This window comes from Bubalus kerabau, chromosome 14 (assembly GCF_029407905.1).
Source record: "Bubalus kerabau isolate K-KA32 ecotype Philippines breed swamp buffalo chromosome 14, PCC_UOA_SB_1v2, whole genome shotgun sequence".
Lineage (NCBI taxonomy): Eukaryota > Metazoa > Chordata > Mammalia > Artiodactyla > Bovidae > Bubalus > Bubalus kerabau.
The window spans coordinates 59,506,465-59,530,093 of NC_073637.1; the positions used below are offsets into that span (position 1 = coordinate 59,506,465).

Consider the following 23,629-nt stretch of genomic DNA (forward strand, 5'->3'; position numbering starts at 1 on the left):
TTTAGAAATTAACCAGAACCTCTAATAAAAAGAACCACATAAATATTCTGTTTGAGGCTCAATTCAAATAAGTATTCTTATCTAACTAGAAAAAAAATACTTGGCATTAGTGAATGGCCAGCACTTAGTCTGGCCCTATCAAATAACCAACTATGATTGTTAGCTTTGGGTTAATAATTGCTATTCTGTGCTAGCTAAATAGCTGCTAAGAACGAATGAGCCCCTTAACTGTGAAAAGACCTATCCTTGATTATGCCATTACTCCCAGAATCCTTGTGGGATTCTGCAGAAGCACACTTGTCCTCATTTGTAAATATCTTAAAAGAGTGTTGAAAAATTTATATTTAAGAAATACCATCTCTATTTCCCAGTGCAAGAGAACAACTCTTGCTTAGAAACATATAAGCAGCCCCCTGCAACATGTTAAGGATATAAACATAGAGGGGATGAATACTCCTGTATATAAATTACAAGTTCTGCTCAGACTTGTATGGTGAAAAATCCACTGTTCCTAAAAATATTGCTCTCTTCTATTATGTGTTACTGAGATATAATTGGCATATAACATTATATCAGTTTCAGGTGTAAGCAAAATGATTTACTATATGCCTATATGTATATACTGCAAAATAATCACCACAATAAGCCTAGTTAACACCCATCACCATACATAGTTAAATTTTGTTTTCTTGAGATGAAAACTTTTAAGATATATTCTCCTGGGAACTTGCTAGTATACAATACAGTATTATTAACTATAATCACCATACCATACATTGCATCCCCAAGATTTGTTTATTTTGTAACTGGAAGTTCCTACTTTTTTGACTCCCTGCCCCTCTTTTGCCAAGCCCTTGCTTCTCCTTTTAAATCATTGCAGCCATGTACGTCCCAGTATTTACAGTGCACCATCTCGGGACTTCCCTGCGCTTCTGCTTCTTGTTTTCAAGATCCCTAGACTGGGCAGGCCCTTAAGAAAATATTTTACACCTTATTTGGCTTTTTGTTTTTGAAATAATTTTAGCTAAAGAATTTACCATAAGCATTTTTGTATTTTGAATGTTCTCTGATATCAGTTGGCTATGAACACAATACAAATGAGTCATTCAATATCACATAAGAACTAATGAGAATTGAGACATGAGTTCTCTTCCTTTATTCTACCTGCATAATATATCAGACATGTTTTCATATCCTGGAGTCTCTGAGAATATGAGAACAAAAACAGAATTGGAAAGATCAAGAGAAACATATGTGTGTGTGTATTTTTAAATTATTCACTTGGTTGACAAGTACCTGGCTAAATAAGATGCAAAAGCTGTCTTTCTGAAAATATGGGCCAGGCGTATTTTAGTTATTAGAGCTATTTTTATTTGGATTTGATTTTACTTGCTACCTTCAGCCGACTGAAAATTAATTATACAAATCATTAGTTCACATTCATAATTTATTTATTCAGTAAATATTGAGCTTTCCTTCAGTATCAGACGCTGTTTATTCTAGATTCTGGTGATTCAGTTGTGTAAGATACATCAGACACATCTTATGCCTCAAGGAGCTTACAATTTATTATGAGAGAAAACAAGAAAAGGCAACTAAAATATAGCACAGTTAAGTTTCATCATAGAGGTATCCATCTGATGTTCTTTGAGATTATACTTGAAATAAATCTTCAAAGATGAGTAGGGGTTCAGCAGATAGAAATTCTAGGCCTTCCAGGAAGAGAGGACAGAGAAATGAGAATATGATGCTTTGAGGGAGCAAGTGTTTGGTAAGCCTGGAGCATTATGTATGTGTGCATGAAATAAGAGATGGGAGGTGTGGGGTTGGTGTGGGAGAAAGTGGAGGAGGGCTAGATCTTCAAAGTCCTTATAAACCACAATAAGAAACTTGGACTGTACCTTTCATGTGTTGGGAGAACAACTGAGGGCTTTTAACCAGAGCAGAGGAATTACAATGAGAGGCATGTTTTGCATGAGCCACATAGAGAATGATTTTCAGGAGAAGGAGAAGGATCAGGGCTCAAGACATTGAGACCAGTTGTAAGATTTTTATCAGTAATACAAAGAAGAGCTAACAGGACTGTAAGAGTGACCTTCAAGTCTTGATTAAGTGGATCTAGAAAAATGTCTCCTTTTACCCACAGATCCTAACATCCATTGTTGATGAGCTGCATGCTGGTGCAGGTCATAACAAAACAACACTGTAGATATTTATTCTACAGTTTATTCTAACCCTAACATATATACTTACATATATGTTTAGAGATATATAAAGACACTCTTAAACTTTTGACAATTGATGATATAGGATAGCTTCCAAATGATGTTGAAGAAGAATATGTGGTGGTATGGAAACATAGTCATAAAATCTTATATGAAAAATATGTTGTTAAAAAACATTATTTTATTTTCATTTGCGTTTATATGAGAAGAAACTTTAAAGGGTACAAAACTGACATAAGCGATTACTTCCGGAGTGTAGTTGAGATGAGCCTGTGGGCAGAAACTTTACTCCCATTGTTCAAAATTGTTTATAGAATATAATCAGATATTAATGTATGCATGCGTGCTCATTCACTTCAGTCCTGTCCAACATTTTGCAACCCTATGGACTGTAGCCCACCAGGCACCTCTGAGAATGGGATTCTCCAGACAAGAATACTTGAATGAGTTGCCATACCCTCCTCTGAGAAATCTTCCCAACCTGGAGATGGAACCTGTGTCTCCTTCATTAGATATAAATAATATTTTCTATTTGGAGAGGAAAAAAACAAGGAAAAGACTAAGTGTATGTAAACCATAATGTCAAAAGTAATTCTTTTTGCTTTTCTCTATTTCCCAAATTTCTAATTGTGCATTCCCATTGCCTTGGTAACACAAAGAAACCCTTGCAAATGATGAGGCTTAAATTACAACCCTCATATAAAAGTATTAGGGCTTCCCAAGTGGTGCTAGCAGTAAAGAATCCACCTGCCAATGCAGGAGACATAAGAGACACAGGTTCGATCCCTTGGTCTGGAAGATCCCCTGGAGAAGGGCATGGCAACCCATTTTTGTATTCTTGCCTGGAGAATCTCATGGAGAGAGGAGCCTTGTGGGCTACAGTCCATGTGGTCACAAAGAGTTGGACACTACTGAAGCAACTTAAAAGCAATATTAAAAAGCAAGAGACATTACTTTGCCAACAAAGGTCCGTCTAGTCAAGGCTATGGTTTTTCCAGTGGTCACGTATGGATGTGAGAGTTGGACTATAAAGAAAGCTGAGTGCCGAAGAATTGATGCTTTTGAACTGTGGTGTTGGAGAAGACTCTTGAGAGTTCCTTGGACTGCAAGGAGATCCAACCAGTCCATCCTAAAGAAGATCAGTCCTGAATATTCATTAGAGGACTGATTCTGAATCTGAAACTCCAATACTTTGGCCACCTGATATAAAGAGCTGACTCACTGGAAAAGACCCTGATGCTGGGAAAGATTGAGGGCAGGAGGAGAAGGGGACGACAGAGGATGAGATGGTTGGATGGCATCACTGACTCAATGGACATGGGTTTGGGTGAACTCCAGGAGTTGGTGATGGACAGGGAGGCATGCTGTGCTGCGGTTCATGGAGTCACAAAGAGTCGGACATGACTGAGCGACTGAACTGAACTGAACTGAACTCTAGCAACTTAGTACAGGCACACATAAAAGTATAAATTACGTTCAGTACATCTAGTCACTCAGTTACTATCAACTTAACATTTGTGCTCACTTATCCACAGAATACAATGTAGAAAATCATTGTGTCCTAGAAAGTCTATCCCCATTAGTGAGCTTAAAGCTACTGCAGGGAAAATGGTATTGACTTACCTTAAACCAATAAGAAGGAAAGTCATCACAAATTATAGAGAATCCAAGAATCAGAGTGGGAATTAGCATCACTCATCCAAGAGCGCCTGTGGGCTAAATTTACCCACTCCCAGTGGAAAGGGAGATTTCAGGCCAGCAGAGTCATAGCTACTTAATTTTGAAGTCATTCATCCTTGTCCCCAGACTCCGATTATGTGTTCACCAACCAAGCAACTTTCTGATTATAATTTGGCTTTCTGTGTGAAACTCCCTCTAAGGAGAACATGAGACTGGGCCCCCTATTTTGACTGGAAATGGAGACCGGACATAAGTCTCCCTCCGTTTTTCAAGTTGTGTGTCTGCCTCTGAGAGGCTGAGAAAGTGATCAGTTTAAAACTTCAGACCATATCTTGAAAGTCTTGTGAATTCACTCAGGTAACACATTCCTAGGACTCCCCTTGGTAACCTCTCACCTTGCTTTCCCCTGGTGAAACGCACCTCCACATGGGCTGCCTACAATGTAAAATGCAAATTCCCAGTTGGAAATTCTACAGTTTTGTGTTATGTGTGGCTTTTAGCTTGACATCTCCAGAGTTTTAAAATGTAAGCTTTTATGTGATAATTCAGCATTAGAAGCTTCCTTCAGTGTTCTGTTAGCTACAAGTTCTATTAATTATTGAAACAACTGAAACTTGAGGAGGGTTTAGTTGTATGTTTCGCTCTTGCTGAAAAGTCTCTGCAGAATGTATTTGTAAACTATTTTGGCACAGTCATACAACAGTACTGTTATTTGCTAAAAATATATCACCCTTACAAAATAATAATGGGACAGTACATGTCCTTAGGTGCAAACACATCATATTTATATGGAAAATATACTTACATATGTATCTTCAAAATATTAACTGATATTTATTATCTGTTTAATAATAATGTAAAATTTTGCTCAGAGCTGGTCTCAGTCCTGGTAGCATCTTATTCATACAGAGCTTTAATCACCCATTATCTGTACTGTGGGTGGAGAAGATTCATAAATGAGACTCAGGCACAAAAAGTGGTAACACACATGGATTTGAAGGGAGTCTTGCTAGATGACTTTGATGAATGAGAACAGAGGGATATTAGGCAGAGCTAGAGAGAGGGGAAGGTCTCAGTCAGAGAAGACTGAGTATCAAACACAGGCTACTGACAACCTTAACTATTTTGAGTCCCAAGGAGCCAGTGAAGGAGCTGAGCAAGTTTGCATTTGTTCAAAGTACCCAGATGGATATGAAAGCAGCATGTCAGGTCCATAGGAAATAAGCAGATGTGAGGGAACTACATTAGGCAACTACTGTGTTTTGTTCACTAGTTTTTGAATTCTAGACAAATATTTTTCAAAATGTTCTCCTTGGACAGTGTGCAAGAGTAATCTGAGGTGCGAGTTGAAACCATACATTCCTCAGTCCAGTGAGTAGGTCTTTTTACAGATAACCAGATGATTTGATGTACGGGCAACTGTTGGAGAGTCCACGATCTAGGTTAATGTAAATTTTATATGAGAAATGTTCCTAGAGAGTAAAGCAGGGTTTTGAAGAATGCCATATTTGAGGTTAAACAGTTGGGGCTTTGAAATTAGTTTTAGGTATACCACCAGAATGTAGGTCCCTCAGGGCATGGTGACGTTCCATTTGTTTTATTTAATGATATATCTTAAATGCTGAGAACAATTATTGATACATAGTATGTGCTTAACAAATATTTGTTTAGTGGATACATAATGATTAATGACCCACTCCAGTGTTCTTGCCTGGAGAATCCCAGGGACGGCGGAGCCTGGTGGGCTGCTGTCTATGGGGTTGCACAGAGTCGGACACAACTGAAGCAACTTAGCAGCAGCAGCAATGATTAATAAGAACTTGGATTTTATAGTCAACAATTGCCATAAGCCTCTTTGGGCTTAGAATGAAAAATTGGAATGTTGATACCTGAATCACAGATTTACTATAAAAATTAAATAACACCAGGAAAGCATTTAACAAAGTGCTTGTCACAGAGTAAATACCCTTTAGCACATCATCAATATTAATATTAACAAAATGATATAAGCTATAGCAACACTCTATGTACTTTGTTTAGAGATTAATACTTACAGTAATAAAAATAAACCCATTTTCCTTTGGTAGATCTTGCATTATCAGAACGATATAAGTTTGAGTATACATGGTAAAACAAACATCAAGCACACAAGCTGTAGAGAATTTTCAGTTCAGTTCAGTTGCTCAGTCATGTCCGACTCTGCGACCCCATGGACTGCAGCATGCCAGGCTTCCCTGTCCATCACCAATTCCTGGAGCTTGCTCAAACTCATGTCCATCAAGTTGGTGATGCCATCCAACCATCTCATCCTCTGTCATCCCCTTCTCCTCCTGCCTTCAACCGTTCCCAGCATCAGGGTCTTTTCCAATGAGTCAGTTCTTCACCTCAGGTGGCCAAAGTATTGGAGCTTCAGCTTCAGCATCAGTCCTTCCAATGAATATTCAGGACTGATTTCCTTTAGGATGGACTGGTTGGATCTCCTTGCTATCTAAGGGACTCTCAAGAGTCTTCTCCAATACCACAGTTCAAAAGCATCAATTCTTCAGCAATCAGCTTTCTTTATAATCCAACTCTCACATCCATACATGACTACCAGAAAAGCCATAGCTTTGACTAGATGGACCTTTATTGGCAAAGTAATGTCTCTGCTTTTTAATATGTTGTCTAGGTTGGTCATAGCTTTTCTTCCAAAGAGCAAGTGTCTTTTAATTTCATGGCTGGAGTCACCATCTTATTTTGGAGCTCAAAACAATAAAGTCTGTCACTGTTTCCATTTTTTCCCCATCTATTTTCCATGAAGTGATGGGACCGTATGCCATGATCTTAGTTTTCTGAATATTGAACTTTAAGCCAACTTTTTCACTCTGCTCTTTCACTTTCAACAAGAGGCTCTTTAGTTCTTCTTTGCTTCTGCCATAAGGGTGGTGTTATCTGCATATCTGAGTTTATTCATATTTCTTCCAGCAGTCTTGTTTCCAGCTTGTTTTTCATCCAGCCTGGCATTTCACATAATGTACTCTGCATATAAGTTAAATAAGCAGGATGACAACATACAGCCTTGACGTACTCCTTTCCCAATTTGGAACCAGTCTGTTGTTCCATGTCTAGTTCTAACTGTTGCTTCTTGACCTGCATACAGATTTCTTAGGAGGCAGGTAAGAGAGTTTGGGATTCCCATCTCTTTTAGAATTTTCCACAGTTTGTGGTGATCCACAAATCAAAGGCTTTCGTGTAGTCAAAAAGGCAGAAGTAAATGTTTCTCTGGAACTCTTGCTTTTTTGAAGATCCAACAGATGATGGCAATTTGATCTCTGGTTCCTCTGCCTTTTCTAAGTCCAAGTTGGAACATCCAGAAGTTCACAGTTCACGTACATTGAGGCCTGGCTTGGAGAATTTTGAGTATTACTTTGCTAGCGTGTGAGATAAGTACAATTGTGTGGTAGTTTGAACATTCTTTGGCATTGCCTTTCTTTGGGATTGGAATGAAAACTGACCTTTTCCAGTCCTGCGGCCACTGCTGAGTTTTCCAGATTTGCTACATGTTGAGTACAGCACTTTAACAGCACCATCTTTCAGGGTTTGAAATAGCTCAACTGGAATTCCATCACTTCCTCTAGTTATGTTCATAGTGATGCTTCCTAAGGTCCACTTGACTTCTCTACCCACAGGTAGAGAATTTTACTTGTCTGTAAAGTGGAATCTTGCCTCCCTCCTTTCCTTCTTTTTTCCTCCTACCCCATTCTCTGTCTTTCTTTTGTTCAGAGAGCTTTGATCTTATAAAACAGTCTGTTGAAGGGCTGAGTTCAGAGAAGGGAGAAAATGATGAAAAAGCCAAACATTCAGCAAACCAGTCTTCTGGGTTCTATTATTCTATTGAATGACTTTTCTTTTTTTTTTTTTTTTTTTTTTAACTTCAGGTTGTATTTGAAGGGTCACACTGGGACAGCAGGAAAACAGAGCAGCCTGATCTTGCATGGTGCTGATTTCAGCACTAAAGATGCTGATAATGACAATTGCATGTGCAAATGTGCCCTCATGCTAACAGGAGGTAAGTCCTATGGGGCCATTCTCTAAGTTATGTTTCATTGGTTTGAGGCTTGAGGTTTCTTATCTGTGAGAAAAGACTATGATCTTCTGGTCAGGAAATGAAGAGCAAGTCCCTAGAGATCATTTTGCTCTGCCCACTAATTTACCACATGTTCTTGTGCAAGACATTGTTAGCATATTTAGAAGTTTGCCTCCTCCCCCAGCATGTATGGTGGGGGTGTGCTAAGCTTGGTTCTGAATAAATTCTTCAACCTCTTGAAGTCCCCCTTATCCTACTTTCTAAATACTCATAATGATCCCTGTGGTGGAATGAACAACAATTTGAATATTCAGTATACAGAAAAAGCAAAAACCCAAACTTTCTTACAAAATGCTTTACAACTGTGTAATTGATCATTCTATTGAAATGGAGTCAAGAGGGAAGAGAGATGGAGCTAGGTCTAATGTTTTGCAATTCTAACTAGCTATGCCAGTGCTTTTACATTATAAGGTATTGACCTCTGCAAGACATTTAGCTGGTATCAGTTCAGTTCAGTTTCTCGGTTCAGTTGCTCTTTGCAACCCCGTGGACTGTAGCACACCAGGCCTCCCTGACTATCACTAACTCCTGAAGCTTGCTCAAACTCATGTCCATCGAGTCAGTGATGCCATCCAGCCATCTCATCCTCTGTCATCCCCTTCTCCTCCTGCCTTCAATCTTTCCCAGCATCAGGGTTTTTTCCAATGATTCAGTTCTTTGCATCAGGTGGCCAAAGTACTGGAGTTTCAGCTTCAGCATCAGTCCTTCCAATGAATATTCAGGATGGATTTCCTTTAGGATGGACTGGTTGGATCTCCTTGCAGTCCAAGGGATTCTCAAGAGTCTTCTCCAACACCACAGTTCAAAAGCATCAGTTCTTCAGCACTCAGCTTTCTTTATAATCCAACTCTCACATCCATTCATGACTACTGGAAAAACCACAGCCTTGAGTAGATGGACCTTTGTTGGCAAAGTAATGTCTTTGGTTTTTAATGTGGTGTCTAGGTTAGTCATAAGTTTTCTTCCAAGGAGCAAGCATCTTTTAATTTCATGACTGCAGTCACAATCTGCAGTGATTTTGGAGCCCAATTTAGCTGGTATAGAAGATACCATTAAAAATATATATCACTGAGTAAGAGAGTTTATCCTCTTTCACTTTTTAAATATTTTTTCCTGACTTGTGTGTCAAAGAGAAATTCTCAGTTTAGGACTAGTTTATCTATACTTTTTCAGCACTTAATAATTACTCTTCTTACCAAAGAAGGAGCAAACTCTTCAGCCTCAGTCTCAAGACCCTGGTAAGGCAATAGCATCTACCTCAAATTAATTAAAATGTTTTTTTTGAATTTTACTGAGTTTTATGTTTTAATTTTACTCCCTTTTATTATAGAAGGTGGTGCTGATTTCCTTTTTAAAGGAATGATGTAAACTTTGCATTTTAAAAAGGATTCACAATATTTGATATTTAACAAATCATTGATTTCAAGAAAAATATTCATTAAATATTAATAAAAGTTATAAATGGGCCTGGCAAAAACTGCTCGTGAAGTTGATAAATGACTGAGTGAAGTCTAAGAAACAACTGAATTAAAACCTTACGGCAAATGATGTCGCTCAAAATTGTTCCAGGCTCTGGCATAAAAGAGTTGGCACCAAGCAAAACTGTAAAGGAAGCTTTTTCCCAGTGTCTCTCTTCTCACAGTTTTAGTGTTGTTTCCCTCTCTTAATGGAAGAGTAATCACTCCCACCTTTAACTATTCTTATCCTCTGTTTGTTATCCTATAACAAATTCATGCTAGTAGAGAAAAAACTCTCTAAATCTAACATTTTACTTCTCCAAATATAGTATTACTATCATTATTATTATATATTATTACCTGTTACATATGTGTTGTACTATCTTCCTTGAATCCCAAACCAACTCTATGAGAGACACAGGGAGAGAAACTCGATTGTATGTTTTGTACATAAGGAAAATGAAAGTAATTAAATATTCATCATTTTATCCTTAACATCTAGCTTGGTAGATTGTGGCACATAGGAACTCAATAAAATATGTGTTGCATGAATGAATGAATAACCATCTTGGAACCCTTGAAGTCACTTTCAGATTTTGAAACCAATGAAATAAATTTTTTCTCATTAGTTAACAAAGCATGAAAGAGTATAGAGGCAACATTTTGGAAAAATCTTTCCAACTTCATCACCATACCCAGGCCCTTCATTACTACCACTACCAAATCACATCCCATTTGGATTCCAATCCACTCCACTTATAGTAACATCTTTTCAACATCAGACTGGCCTTATCATTACCAAAGCCAGCTTGTTATGATTCTGCCTCTGTCATATCCTCCTCCTTAAGCTTTAAAAATGCCATTTTGACATCACATTCAAAAGTCTTTTATATGCAATTTTAGCTGTTACAAATTTAGAATATTTTGAAAATGTTACCCACAGGTTAGGTTTTGAACTTTTTTTTCCTAAAAGAAAATACCACTTTTTATTACCTCCTTGATCCTTTAAGTGAAATTATCAGCAACTTTATACAAGAACAAACAGACTTTGATTGTACTTTTTTTGCCCACTTTAATATAGACGTGTACTTCATTTTCTCCATGTCTGTTTTTACAGATATTTTTTTCTTATCAAATAAATACAACACATGAAAGACCAACAGTAAAATTGTTCAAATGTTTACTTAGAATAGTGTTCCAATATGTTCATATTACTGTCATAATAATGAAAATATTGAGCAAAGCAAAGAGGAGAATGCATCTCTTGGTTAATGATGAGAAAACTACATCGCTCAGTATTGTGATTTTATTTCTGCTTCAGATGATTGAACTTTGTCATGTTCTTTCATCCATAATCATTCTTGGACCTACTTCTTACCCATCAATAAACACATATATTGAGGAGAAGAAATTTCCACTTATTGCTTGGGCTGGAATAGTCTAAGTAAATATGTTTCTGTAATAAACACCACTACCCTATCAAATATCCTTTTAAAAGAATCCAGGTCTTGCAAAGTGATGCACTCTGCAAAACTAATATGTGGAATTTAGATAGCTAAGAACTGAGGTACATAAGGGTGAATGTCAATGACAGTCCAGGTAACTTGAGTATTATTTGAAACTTATGTTCTACTTAACTACCCCCACACCACCACCGTTCTATATTCTCTGTCATGGTTCACCTTAGAACCATTTTCTCCATCTAATGATTTTTCTTCTCCTTTTAAAAAGTGTGTATTTTGACTTATTACATATTTAAAATCATGTCTTAAGCAGATAGATTTCATGCTTTTTGAAACTAATAATTCTTAGTTCTCTGTCATCATCAGTTAAAGCTTTGTTTTATCTTGTTTATTTATATATTTTCCATTGTTTACTCTAAAAGAAATTAAGGATAAAGTCAGATTTATTGCCTGCTTAACCATCCTAAATAGTTTTCTTCAAGTACATGGAGGGATTTTTGTTGGAGAAGGTGGTATTGTTGTTACCCTATCTATCAACGACTGAAAAACAAGAGATAGGCTTAATTAAAAATAGAAGGTATTTCAGCTAGACAGAAAGTAGAACATTTTATTCTTCCTTCTTCCTAACATCTTAACTTCCTTCTATTTACTTAACATAATTTTAAGGAGTAACTGTTAAGAGTCAACCACAATTAGAAAAATGATCAAGACAGAACAGAGCTTTTAAAGCTCTGTTTTTTTGAAGAAGACCATCAACAAAAAGTAAACGATAAACACACGATTTCACATTATAGCAAGTTCTGGGGACAAAATATAGCACATGATCGTTATTGGAGGAAGGGAAAAGTGACTTTTGATGGAGTGTCCAGAAATCAAAGGTTGGGATGAGTTTCCAGAAAAGATTGTGGATGTCTAGTTATGGACACCTTCAAGAAAATATAAAGGTAGTTTTATGAGAGAGTTTACATACGCACATTCCTCTAGTTGCCAGTCTACGTAAGATTGTCTCCTACGTTTTCTTCCAGTTCTGTGAGTTTGTTATTCTGTGTACTCTTAGTGGCTGCAGTAGAGAAAAACAAGTAATATTATTTTTCAGTTTGGTTGTAGTTCATTGTTAGTGGAAAAGAAGTATAGCTGACTAAAAAAGCATATTTGCAGCAGTAGACATAGATACCACAGTGTTTTATACTTCCTTTTCCAGACATATATGTACTTATTTCTACCTTACCAGAAATTATTCTGTCCAATTTAAAAACTGAATAATTTTTATGTTTTATTACACTGTTGTTATGGGACCATGCTATCTATTTCAAAATCAAAATTGCCACACACATTTTCTATGAAACTGACCTCTTAACTAATCATTAGAGATGATTTGTTAGTGTGCATTTATTATAAACCAGAAATATCTATGTTCTGTGATTCACTGAACTTAAGAAAATGTGTAAGTTTTCTCCTTAGGTTCCCCCTTTATATAGTATATTGCAACAAATGTATATATTTCAGTAGTGGGAGGGATAAATTTAAGAGGTGATTATAGGAAATATTTTCTTAGTCTCACAGGAGAGCCCTTCTTGTACCCTCATGAATCCAAAGAAAGAATCAGTTTCATTATAAACTTAATGTTTTCCCTATTATTTAATATTTACAAAATGAAAATGTAATATCAGTCAACACATGCTATTGTTTATATGAATTTATTGTATTAAATATGCAAAAAACTATGACTCAAATTATGAAAATGAAAACCTTTTCTCATTAGATTTTTACATGCAAAGAAAACATGGGCTTTGGTACCAAATTAGTATTCTTCAAAATATATTTTTCTAAAATTCTGCTAGAAACTATAATTACTAAAGGTTGCTGACCAAAAGAAAAGAAAATGACCCCTAACAAAATATGGTATTGTTTTACATTATTTTTCTTACCTTTTCTTTCAACACAATTTTCTTATTTGGTATCTAATATAAAAGCTATGTAAAAATGTGACCTAAGCCTCTGCAGAAAGAATCTGTTGTGGTAGAAACTCCAATCTGTTTTCCCACGCATAAACTATGTCAGTCGACAGACAAGACTTTGCTAAAGCTAACAAAGGATATTCTCAGTTCAATTCTAAAAGACGGGATAAAGTCATACACATAAATTCTTAGTACACCCTCGAACTTACCAGATGCTAGCAGTAGAGAGTTGATAAATGCTTGCCTTGCCTGCTATATAACCTTGAAGAAGACAAAATGGAAGAAATTAACAGGCTCCCTAACTGGTTAAAGTGATCTTAGAGTTTTTGATAACCCAGGAAGGATGTGCTAACCATTGTCAGATAACTGGCATTCCCTAGGTTTTAGGCAAACATGTTGAGAGAAAAGATCCATATGGATAATTTAAGATTGACCACAGATATCTACCTTGCATTACTGCATTTCAAAGCAATTTCTTATTTAGTACATAAGCCTGTTCCACAAAAAAGGTACATTTCTTGAAAGCAGGGACATCATGCTCTCCACCATTGTGTCTTCAGGGCCTAGTGTAGTGCTTGTCTCACAGGATGTGCTTAATAAATTTTGGTTAAATGCATGAGTAGGTTATCAGACTCTGAAAGGATATTGTAAAATCACAAATGATCTTGGTGAAAAGACATAAAAATAAATCAATGTGAATATGAATGTAACTTTTTCATGAATTTAGATTTAAAATGCCAAAGTATGTATATGTCTTCCCTGGTGGCTCAGATGGTAAAGATCTGCCTACAATGCAGGAAACCTAGGTTCAATCCCTGGGTCAGGAAGATCTTTTGGAGAAGAGAATGGCTACTTACTGCAGTATTCTTCCCTGATGGCTACTTACTCCAGTATTGTTGCCTGGAGAATTCCATGGACAGAGGAGCCTGGCAGGCTACAGTCCATGGGGTTGCAAAGAGTCAGACACAGTCTACTGAGCAACCAACACTTGCACTTTCACATGTGTATATTAATTTGCATGCACACACATGGAACAAAGGGATGAATATTAAAGAATAGAGCCAAATTTTAAGAATAACCTAACCCCAGAACACTAAATTCCATATTGGAAAATTTTTGAGTGTTAGGTTTATAACTTTTGAATAAATTTGAACATTCTAAGTGCAGAATTTAGGACTATATTCCTGTTCTCTGGGAGGAAGTTTATATTTATTGGAAAAAGGAAAAAATAATATCAGAAAATGTCTCTTAAAAGTTCAATTTGGAAAAAAGTGAATAAGAACTGATAGGCCTATAACACAAGGCTGCCACCAAAGCTTAATATTTGATGAGAATAGCCAAACAATTTTGTTTATATTTTACTCTAATAATAAGTAATATAGTGAATATACATTGCACTCTTAGTGTATAACAGTCATTTCTGCATTATCATAAATGACACACTTAATAGTTTAAAGGACACTTCCAAAAACCATTTGAAATAGAGATCTTTGGTGAGAACTAAGATATGGAAGGCTTAGCTAAGTTGCTTAAGGTCACAGAATTAATTTCAGAGGATTTGAATATGACCTCCAGATAAGCCATTACCTTATCCACTCCTTCTACCGCCATTCTTAAAAGAAACAGCACTCAAAGACAAGAATTTAGCTCTGTTTTACTGTTTGAGGCCCATTTTCATGAGGATTTCCTCACTTAACTGTAGTTAAAAGTAAAATGAAGTCCAAAGGAGGAAAGAGGCAGTAAGAGAATACCTAAAGGATTAAAATGAATTCAAGATTACCAGCCAGGATAAACAACTTTCTATCTATGGAACAAAAAGAAGAGAAAGGGGAAAAAAGCCAAGTCCTTGACTTGAAGGGGGTATGGGATGAAATGACAGAAGGAATGCAGAGTTCTGGAAGGATCCTTCGGCTCCGCACACAAGAGCTTGCAGCTGCTCCTTGAGGCTAGTTCTGGGTAGGAGCTGGATATGTACCCGTGAAATCAGTGAGTGATTTTCATGATGGTCCCGATGATCACTATGGCATCAGTCAGTTTTTTTTTCAGCCTCATCCTTCCTTAAAAGAGGAAGATTGTTATTCTCTGTGCCAGTTCTTTTGCATGTTGCTGATTAGAAATAAATCCATAACCACAGATAGATCTTTTTATTTTGCTGTACTTTTTACCTTAGAAAAGAAGTGTTGAGAGAGATTTTGTTTAGGATCAGAAGAATTTGAGAGTTAGGTTTCCTGACTTTCAAATAAATTTGAACTTCCTGAGTACAAAGTTTAGAATCAAGTTCCTGTTTTCTGGGCAAAGTTTCATGTATTGGTGATAAAATGTGAATTTTCTGCTTCAGAGATAAAAGACTCAAATGATTTTTCAAGGCCTGGGAAGCCCAAGATAGTTATTCCAAAACTAAATTTTAATGAGTTAAGTGTAAATGAATTAGAAACATGCTTCTCGGATTTCTTATTAAAATATACATAAGGTTACAGGTTATGAAGAAAAATGCTTGGCAAAGTTCATCTCAGCAATTGCCAATCTTAAAACATTTAAGACATTTTATCAGTTGTCCCAACAGCAGATGGAAGCTGCTGCTCCCTTCCATCCTTTGCTTTCATTGCTAAGTTCTTTAAAGCTTAAAGTGCCTCTTCTAATTAACTTATTCAACATATTGCTCATCTATCCCCAGGCACTTATAGAACAAAGTACAAAGTTGATATCGCCCCAGAATTTTAGAAGATATTTAATTCAGCTATTTGATATCTAATCAGAGAGAAAATGCAAACCCAGGCATACTCCTTTATATGTTCACAAGGATACCTTCAATCTACACAAACTTACATTGTTCCGAGGACCCATGAGTACATATAGTTATCTGTGAATGCAAAAGGAGATTAACCAGGAGCAACCAGGAGCCTGCTTTCTATGAATATGCTTTAAAGCCACTTCTTTTCAGGATTTGTGTTAAATGATCAGGTCATGCTTAATTTTTTCAAAGACAGGTAGAAAGTGGGCAAACTTAAATATTTGATACAAAGAAATTCCTTGTTGTTCCTTGTCAGAAAAAACAGAAAATACTTACTTGCATACAGATAACTAGTTTTGCGAACTTGAAGTTCAGAGTATTTTATAAAGGACTGCTGCTGCTGCTGCTGCTGCTAAGTCGCGTCAGTCATGTCCGACTCCGTGCGACCCCATAGACGGCAGCCCACCAGGCTCCCCTGACCCTAGGAAGAACACTGACACTACAACTGAAATTGTCATGAGTAATAATTGCCCTTTCATTTTATTTTCTGCAGTCTTTTTTTTTATTGGAGGATAATTGCTTTACAGTATTGTGTTGGTTTCTGCCATACATCAACGTGAATCAGCCATAGGTATACAAATGTCCCCTCCCTCCTGAACCCCGCTTCTATCTCCCACTCCATCCCGCCCCACCCCACCCCTCTAGGTTGTCCCAGAGCACCGGGTTGAGCTCCTTTTGTCACAGAGCAAATTCCCATTTGTTATCTATTTTACATATGGTAATGTATATGTTTCCAAGCTATTCTCTCAATTCGTCCCACGTTCTCCTTCCCCCACTGTGTCCACAAGTCTATCCTGTATATCTGCCTCTCCATTACATGCAGATTCTTTACCTCCTAAACCCTACGTAAGCCCATAAAACCCATATTAGGTAGTTAAATGCCATATCTTTACAACACGAACACTGAACAACTGTACTCATTTGAATCCAAATTATTTTCATATTTCTCTAATTAACCCTACCAAGCAAATAAGTAAATATGTTGGCACTGATGACTTGGTCTTCATTATTAAATGATTGTGATGATCCCATAAGATCTGATTCTTTTTATTCCTGCTCTAAAGTTTATGCCTGCTTCCTAGATAACTTACAAAAGAACATTTAGATAGGCTTTTAGAGGCTTTAATAGTGTGCCATCTTATATGATCTCTGCACCTGTGCTGTGAAAATGGTTGATTAGATATTTATGATCCACATCTTAGGAATGGGGAGGTAAGTGACTATGTGACATTGGAAAATTTCCTTAAATTGTCTGAGCATCAGGGTCTTCATTTTAGTACTTGCCACACCACATAGGTTTGTGTGGGGAATAAACTGAGAAAATGCGTATAAGTATTTTAGCAGAGTCCCGATACATATTAACTGTTCAAATATCAAATGTTACATGTACTATTGCCTAAGATCCCTTAGCTATTAACTGGTGAAGTCAGCATCAAAGTCAGGGTCTTCTAATTTCTGGTCTGGTGCTCTAGGCTCCCCATTGCCCACAAGAGCATTTTTAAGCATACAATAAAAACCTCCATGTTCTTGTTCCTGTTTATTTTGCCAGCCCTGTGTTCTCCAAACCTTTACCCACTGGCATTGCAGCCAAGCCACGCTGCTGGCACGCACTCTCTCCTGCTCTGCCAGAGTACGTACTGTCTTTAGATAATCTCTTTCTACCATGTGAACTCCCACCCATCCTTCAGGATCCAGATCAAGTGATAAGTGAACCTTACAGACCCACAAACAGGACATTCTGCCTCTGTTCCCAAGATTTTCTTCATCTCTGTTAAATAGCTACCTTCTCATTTAACAGTTTGTTTCTCTCTTACACAAAATTGTGTACTCCTTGAAGTCAGGAATTTTGTTTTACTCGACTCTGACCCCTCTATCTGTCCATTGGTTAGTATTTGTTGAACTGATTCCCCCTTCATCAACATGTGCTCAGGGTGGCTTTGGTAGACCACAGTTAGAGAACAAGGGCTCTAAATAATATTTAATTAAACATTTAACCTGGCAGATGTGGTTCCCCTGGTAAAATATTGGTTCCCATTCCTAGAGAATGTTCCACTTGTTCACCTGATGATAGACAAGTAGACTGGATAAACTATAAGATTTTCCACATTGTTTGAATTTCCACCAAGATTGCCATTTTTCCACCTTAATTTCCTGCAAGTCTTTCCCTTGGCCACTGGATACCACCAGCTACACTGAAGTTCTTTTAGTCCCTAAACACTAAACTCTCTTTCAGCTTCATGGCATTGGCATGTGCTATGCTTTGCTTAGTAAAGTCTTTCCCCATCTTCACTTTTCAGTCTTCTCATCTGTCAAGTTTCATTAAATATCAACTTCTTCCATGAACATGAAAAGTCAAATAGGTCTCCTATTATTCTCCTTCATAGCTCCCTGATTCTAACTTCCCCCTCCTCTTCTCTGTTTCCTCCTCCCCTCATCCTCTTCTTCTTCCTTTTTCCATCATCATTTCCTAATGATTTGTAGGTATTTTATTTATTTGCTACATTTTTTTTTGCCTGTTTGTCACATTAGGAGTAAGCTCCGTAAGAGTAAGGACCACATCTGTCCTGTTGAGTGTTGTATGATAACACTTCATGAGGATTATAAATTGAATGAATAAAGAAAGAAAAAATGAATACAATAAACTCGGATGTTATATATACAGGTATCTATCAAATATAGCTTTAAAAAAATAAACTAGACTAATTCAGACCATAGAGGCTTTAAAAGAAGAAACAATCTGTCAATAAGTCTGTAGGCCCTTGCCAGTCATCTGCTAAGCACACTCTGTTAGGTGTGGCACTAAGAATATGGAATATAAACCATGCCTTTTCATTTGTTGTTGCTGTTGTTTAATTGCTAAGTCATGTCTGACTCTTTTGCAACCCCATGGACTGTAGCCTGCCAGACTCCTCTGTCCAGGGGATTTCCTAGGCAAGAATACTGGAGCCATTTGCTTCTCCAGAGGATCTTCCCTAACCAGGCATCAAACCCCCATCTCCTGCATTGCAGGCTGATTCATTACCACTGAGCAACCAGGGATAATGAATAAAAGACTATGTGATTTGATCTTCAGACCCTCACAGCTTCAGGCTACTGTTGCTCTTGTTAACTTTGACCTATCCATACTGGTCTCCTTTCAGTGTCTCCAAAATGCCTTTCTTCTTACCTGGAACATTTTCCCACTTTACTCGTTAGGAAAGATACATAAAATCAGTTTATCCTATTCCCTCATGTGTCCCTACTTTTTCTTGTCTCTTTCGGAAGTTCATTGTAGTTTCCCAATGAATGCATTCTTCAGTCTGTGCCCTTCATTGCCAGGCTATGTTCCAACAGACATCTGCCTTCCCACACTCTTCCAGAACTCTTATGACTTTGTATAAACCAAACAAATCTGCACACTTCTGCCCTGAGTATCTTAATGTAACTTGGAGGATCCTTTTATAATTTGTAGTAGTCCTCAACAATCGAGTAACTGTGCTTGCTTTAGAGACCGTGGTGGATATTTGAAAGACTATGAAAGGCTCGTTAACATGATGGAAGAGTGCCTCAAGAAGGTCATAGAAAAGGAGGAGAAAGTTAAAATACTGAAGCAATCAAGTAGAGTTTAATTTTGTCCTTTAAGAGTCTTAATGGGTAAATAAATTCCTTACTATTAGAATGCCTTTTTTTTAAATATAAATAGCATATTTTTACTGGTTGTACTTACCAAAAAATTTTAAAGGAATTAATCCTAAGAAGAAAAAGGTGGAATTTTACAGTTTCCTCCTTCCTTGCCAAATAAGAACTTTCTTGTCCCCCGTGTTTTGACTACATTAACATCTATGTTGTTTGCATACAGTTGCTAAAACATTAAATACAGTGTCTTTCCAAATTCATTGACATACCTTACTTTTTCCTAGTATGAGTTAGTGATTAATATAGCTTGTTAGGCCTCTAGTATGACTTTATAAACACAACCCAGCTGTATTCACCCTCCAAAATTGAAAAATGAGAACTAGTTTTTCTCCATTTAACTTTTTCTAAAGTTTCTGCAAGATGATGCTCATGTTACAGTTAAACATCAGCTGTACAGCTTTCTCTTTCTTTAGCTATTAGTCCCTTAGGTATAACTCTGTAATCAAAGGGAGGTCAACTGTATCCAAATACAAATATGCCAGAATGTCTCTGGCATAAATCTCTCCCTAAAGATTTTAGTAGTGTTGCTTCAGGAGAGAGGGGGAAAAGTACTATGTTTTATCTAAAAGCTAAGAACTTAATTCATTTAAAAAATAAAGTACTGAGTTATCCTTGCAGAGAGCTATGTGAGCACAGGATCTATATGTTACTCATAATTTTTCTTTTACTAAGTTTAGAAAGAACTTTGACAATCACAGGAAAACATGCTGCTATATAGGAACTATGTGGTTACTCTCAATGAATGCTTCCCATATTGCTATAAACTGCAGAGAAGGTATAGCCATCCAAATTCATAGTTATTTTCTGGTATCCAGTTAATTTCAGAAGCAGCTAAGGGCCAGTAGGCAAAATTATGAACTACATGGAGGACATTTCTTTCTGTTTAGATGTTAGCTGTCCAAGCTCCTGAACTTCATTGCTAATAATTAATTGTTCTATTTCCAATAACAGGCTTCAGGTGGAATGCCTCTGAAGGGTTTCATTTTACTTACCCTTTGTACAAATCCAGGCCTGACTAGATCGTATCTTGAAACCCAAATGCTTCCCATCATTACATTGGGAAATGAGTCCCAATGGAGTGACACTGAAAGCTGATTTTCATGAGAGCATTCCTCTTTCTGATTACACTGTCTGTTGGATGCTATTTAAAACAATTTCACTACCAGGAAGATATTTTTTGAATACCTCTGATTTGCAAATAATCATAAGTATGAATGTTTCCCTTCAGTAAGTGGCATGAATTTCCAAATGTTCAATTTACTTATGTAATTGTTTCTTCTCCTTCTCTTTCATTATTAACTAATTTTTCAGGCTGGTGGTTTGATGCCTGTGGCCCATCCAATCTAAATGGAATGTTTTATACAGCGGGACAGAACCATGGAAAACTGAATGGAATAAAATGGCATTATTTCAAAGGACCCAGTTACTCCTTACGTTCCACAACTATGATGATTCGACCTTTGGACTTTTGAAGGCATAACATCAGTCAAGAGCAATTATAAAAGCCACCAAGAAATCTGGAGAAGCCACCAGATGAGAAACTGCTTGAAAATTTCTGAAGCAAACATATGGTCTCCCTTCTAGCAACAAGTAGCAGTTATGTGAAGTCACCAAGGTCCTTGACTGTGAATTTGGAACCTTTTGAGTTCACAAAGTCTCTGCTTGGGATGATTGTGTTCATACGGCTTGACTATAGACTGCCATTCACTGTCATGCTTTTAAAAGGGAAGAAACTGTTAAGCTCACTGTGCTTCAAACTACTACTGGATCTTATTTTGGAACTATGGTAGCCAGATGATAAATATGGTTTATTTCATGTAAAACCAAAAAAAGAAAAAGAAAAAAGAGAGAGAGAGAAGAAGAAGAAAACGAACAACAACAAAAAGAGTATACATGAATAATAAAATCTGGCTTGCCATAATCCTTTGGAAAAGATATATTACACCAGTGAAATGGTGTTGTTTCTATGCAAACCTAATAAGTTTGTACTGTTGCACAATTTTAATAAAAGTTCAGGAAGAACAGCATTGCCCTCTGAGTTAGTGAAATGGATTTCAGAAGTCTAATTCCTAAATCATACTTGCTAGTTGATATCAGTTAACCCATCTTCAAATGTAAATTCCATTTTGGTAAACTATAAAGAATTGTAGTGCATGAAGAATAGCAGTGTGAAGTAGAAACACACTCCGTTATTCTTTGATTTTTTGATACAGTGTTCAGAAAAGATGGACATAATCAACTATTGGACATATGAGATGAAAATTTATCCTTCCCCCCATGCTACAGCTTTCATTTATTTTAAAAATTGACTGATATATAAATATATTTATAGCCTGAGTAAAGTTTAAAGAATGTGAAATATATCATCAAGCCCTTAAAATAATATACATGCATTTAATATTTCTTTTGATATTATACATGAAAGCAGTATTTTAGAGTGTAATAAGTTGAAATAAAACCAAGTAAACTGGAACAGGTCATTTTACAGTATCTTCTTGCATGTGTCCACTTAAGTGTAACTTTATTATTTTTAAAATAATTATCTTCAATCCTTCACCCTGTTATTTCATGCTAATTTAATTTTTACTAATTAACTGAAACTTGCTTTCCAGATTCACTCTGTTCCAGTTTCTATAAAAGATACACTTTGAAGTCTATGAAAAGTGAAAGAAGAATTATAAATATCATTGTACATAGCATGTTTATATCTACAGTAAACCTAATAGCTGTTTATTCTGGAATATGCAACATTGCCCTCAATTGATGCAAATAAGCACATTTTCAAAAAACTACTATACCACTTTATGAAATATACTATTTCTTCATATTTTTCTACCTTGGGCTCTGTTTTGTTAGGCAATTTCTGATTTTAAGACATTACCATTACAGGAAAAAAATTGGCAAACAGAAAGAAAACACATAAACAAAAAAGAAAATTAATCATAGTCACTTGACTAAGAAAATTCTAATTACTAGTTACTATAAATCACAATGAAAATATTTCTATGGCTTAACTGATTTTAAGTCAATTTTGGACACAGATATTTATGGCAATTTGAAGTTACTGCAGTATTTTGTCAAGAAGTGCTTTCTGCCTCTAAGTGCTCAAGGTTATAAGCGTGAACAGTTTTTATCAAAACATAAGGTATACTCTGATATAAGCAAATTGAAATCCACTTTGAGTTTCCTTTCTTAAAAAAAGTAAAAGTTTTTATCGGGCACTAAGACCAGTTTTAGGCCTGGTGACTTGATCTCTTGTGCCTTTGTGGGTTTCCTCCATTTGAGAGAATAAAGCTACTCACATTTTTCAGAAATTATTTTTTCAAAGTTTACCATCAAATGTTTATACTTTTACATGTGTATACAAACCTGTTCTGCCTTAAAATTGATGTTTGCAGGTATTCCACAGTTTTTCTATTCTTGTCGACTCTTTCATAACACTGTTTAGCTGCTTCCTCTGAAAACCTCCTTGATGTTTTCATTTAAGTGAATGAAAGTGAGTGTTTTGTTTTTTTGTGTTCCTAGAGATTTTTTACTTACCATTCTTTTGAAAAGTAATACATTTTCCAATATAATACAAAAATAAAAGGAAATAATGGGAAAAAGCATGATATTTACTGTTTTGTTATCTGGGTTTAAAAAATGAAATAGTTCCAATTATTTATTATTATAAAGCAGTATAAAATATTTTATGACTCCATTATGTGCACTGTGGCCATTTAACATGTATATCCTTTGCATTTAATTATTCAGGATAAGACAATTAGGTAATAGGATTTTGTCTTTCAATTTTTATATGAATTAAACTCATGTAGTTTCTATGCCAATTTCTGCACATCAATGGCAGCTTTATTTGATTTAAATAAAATTGAAAGTAACATATTTGTGCAACTCCTCATTTTAAATATTTTACAAGTTTTAAAATTAGAGATATATGGAAGTATGGGTTCTATGAAAAAAATTACCAAATGTACTAAAGTCTCAATCTTTGAAAAATCTTTCAGTCTTGGATATGATAAGAAAACTTAGCTCCATTAGAACATTAGATCAAAGCAACGGGTCTGAGACCCACATCTCTACTGTAATTGTTATGTCCTATCAATAATTATCTTTTTTTATTTCTTGTGTTCTTTTTTTATTGAATAGATTCTTTAAATTCTATAGTGTTCTATATTTGCAAAAGTTTCACACATATGATTTAATACAATCCCATAACAGCCTTTTTTTTAACCCTACTTCTCTATTGCCCCTCCT

General features: G+C 36.1%; 1 protein-coding gene across 1 annotated transcript in view; it reads left to right on the forward strand.

Annotated features, from left to right (window-relative positions):
- ANGPT1 (angiopoietin 1) overlaps nt 1-23,424 on the forward strand; it is a 301,836-nt gene extending 278,412 nt beyond the window's left edge. The window contains exons 8-9 of the mRNA XM_055546444.1: nt 7,823-7,953; nt 20,687-23,424. Of these exons, the coding sequence (XP_055402419.1) occupies nt 7,823-7,953; nt 20,687-20,847 (292 nt within the window). The 3' untranslated portion in view covers nt 20,848-23,424. The remainder of the gene's footprint in view (nt 1-7,822; nt 7,954-20,686) is intronic.
- Nucleotides 23,425-23,629: the final 205 nt, after the last annotated feature.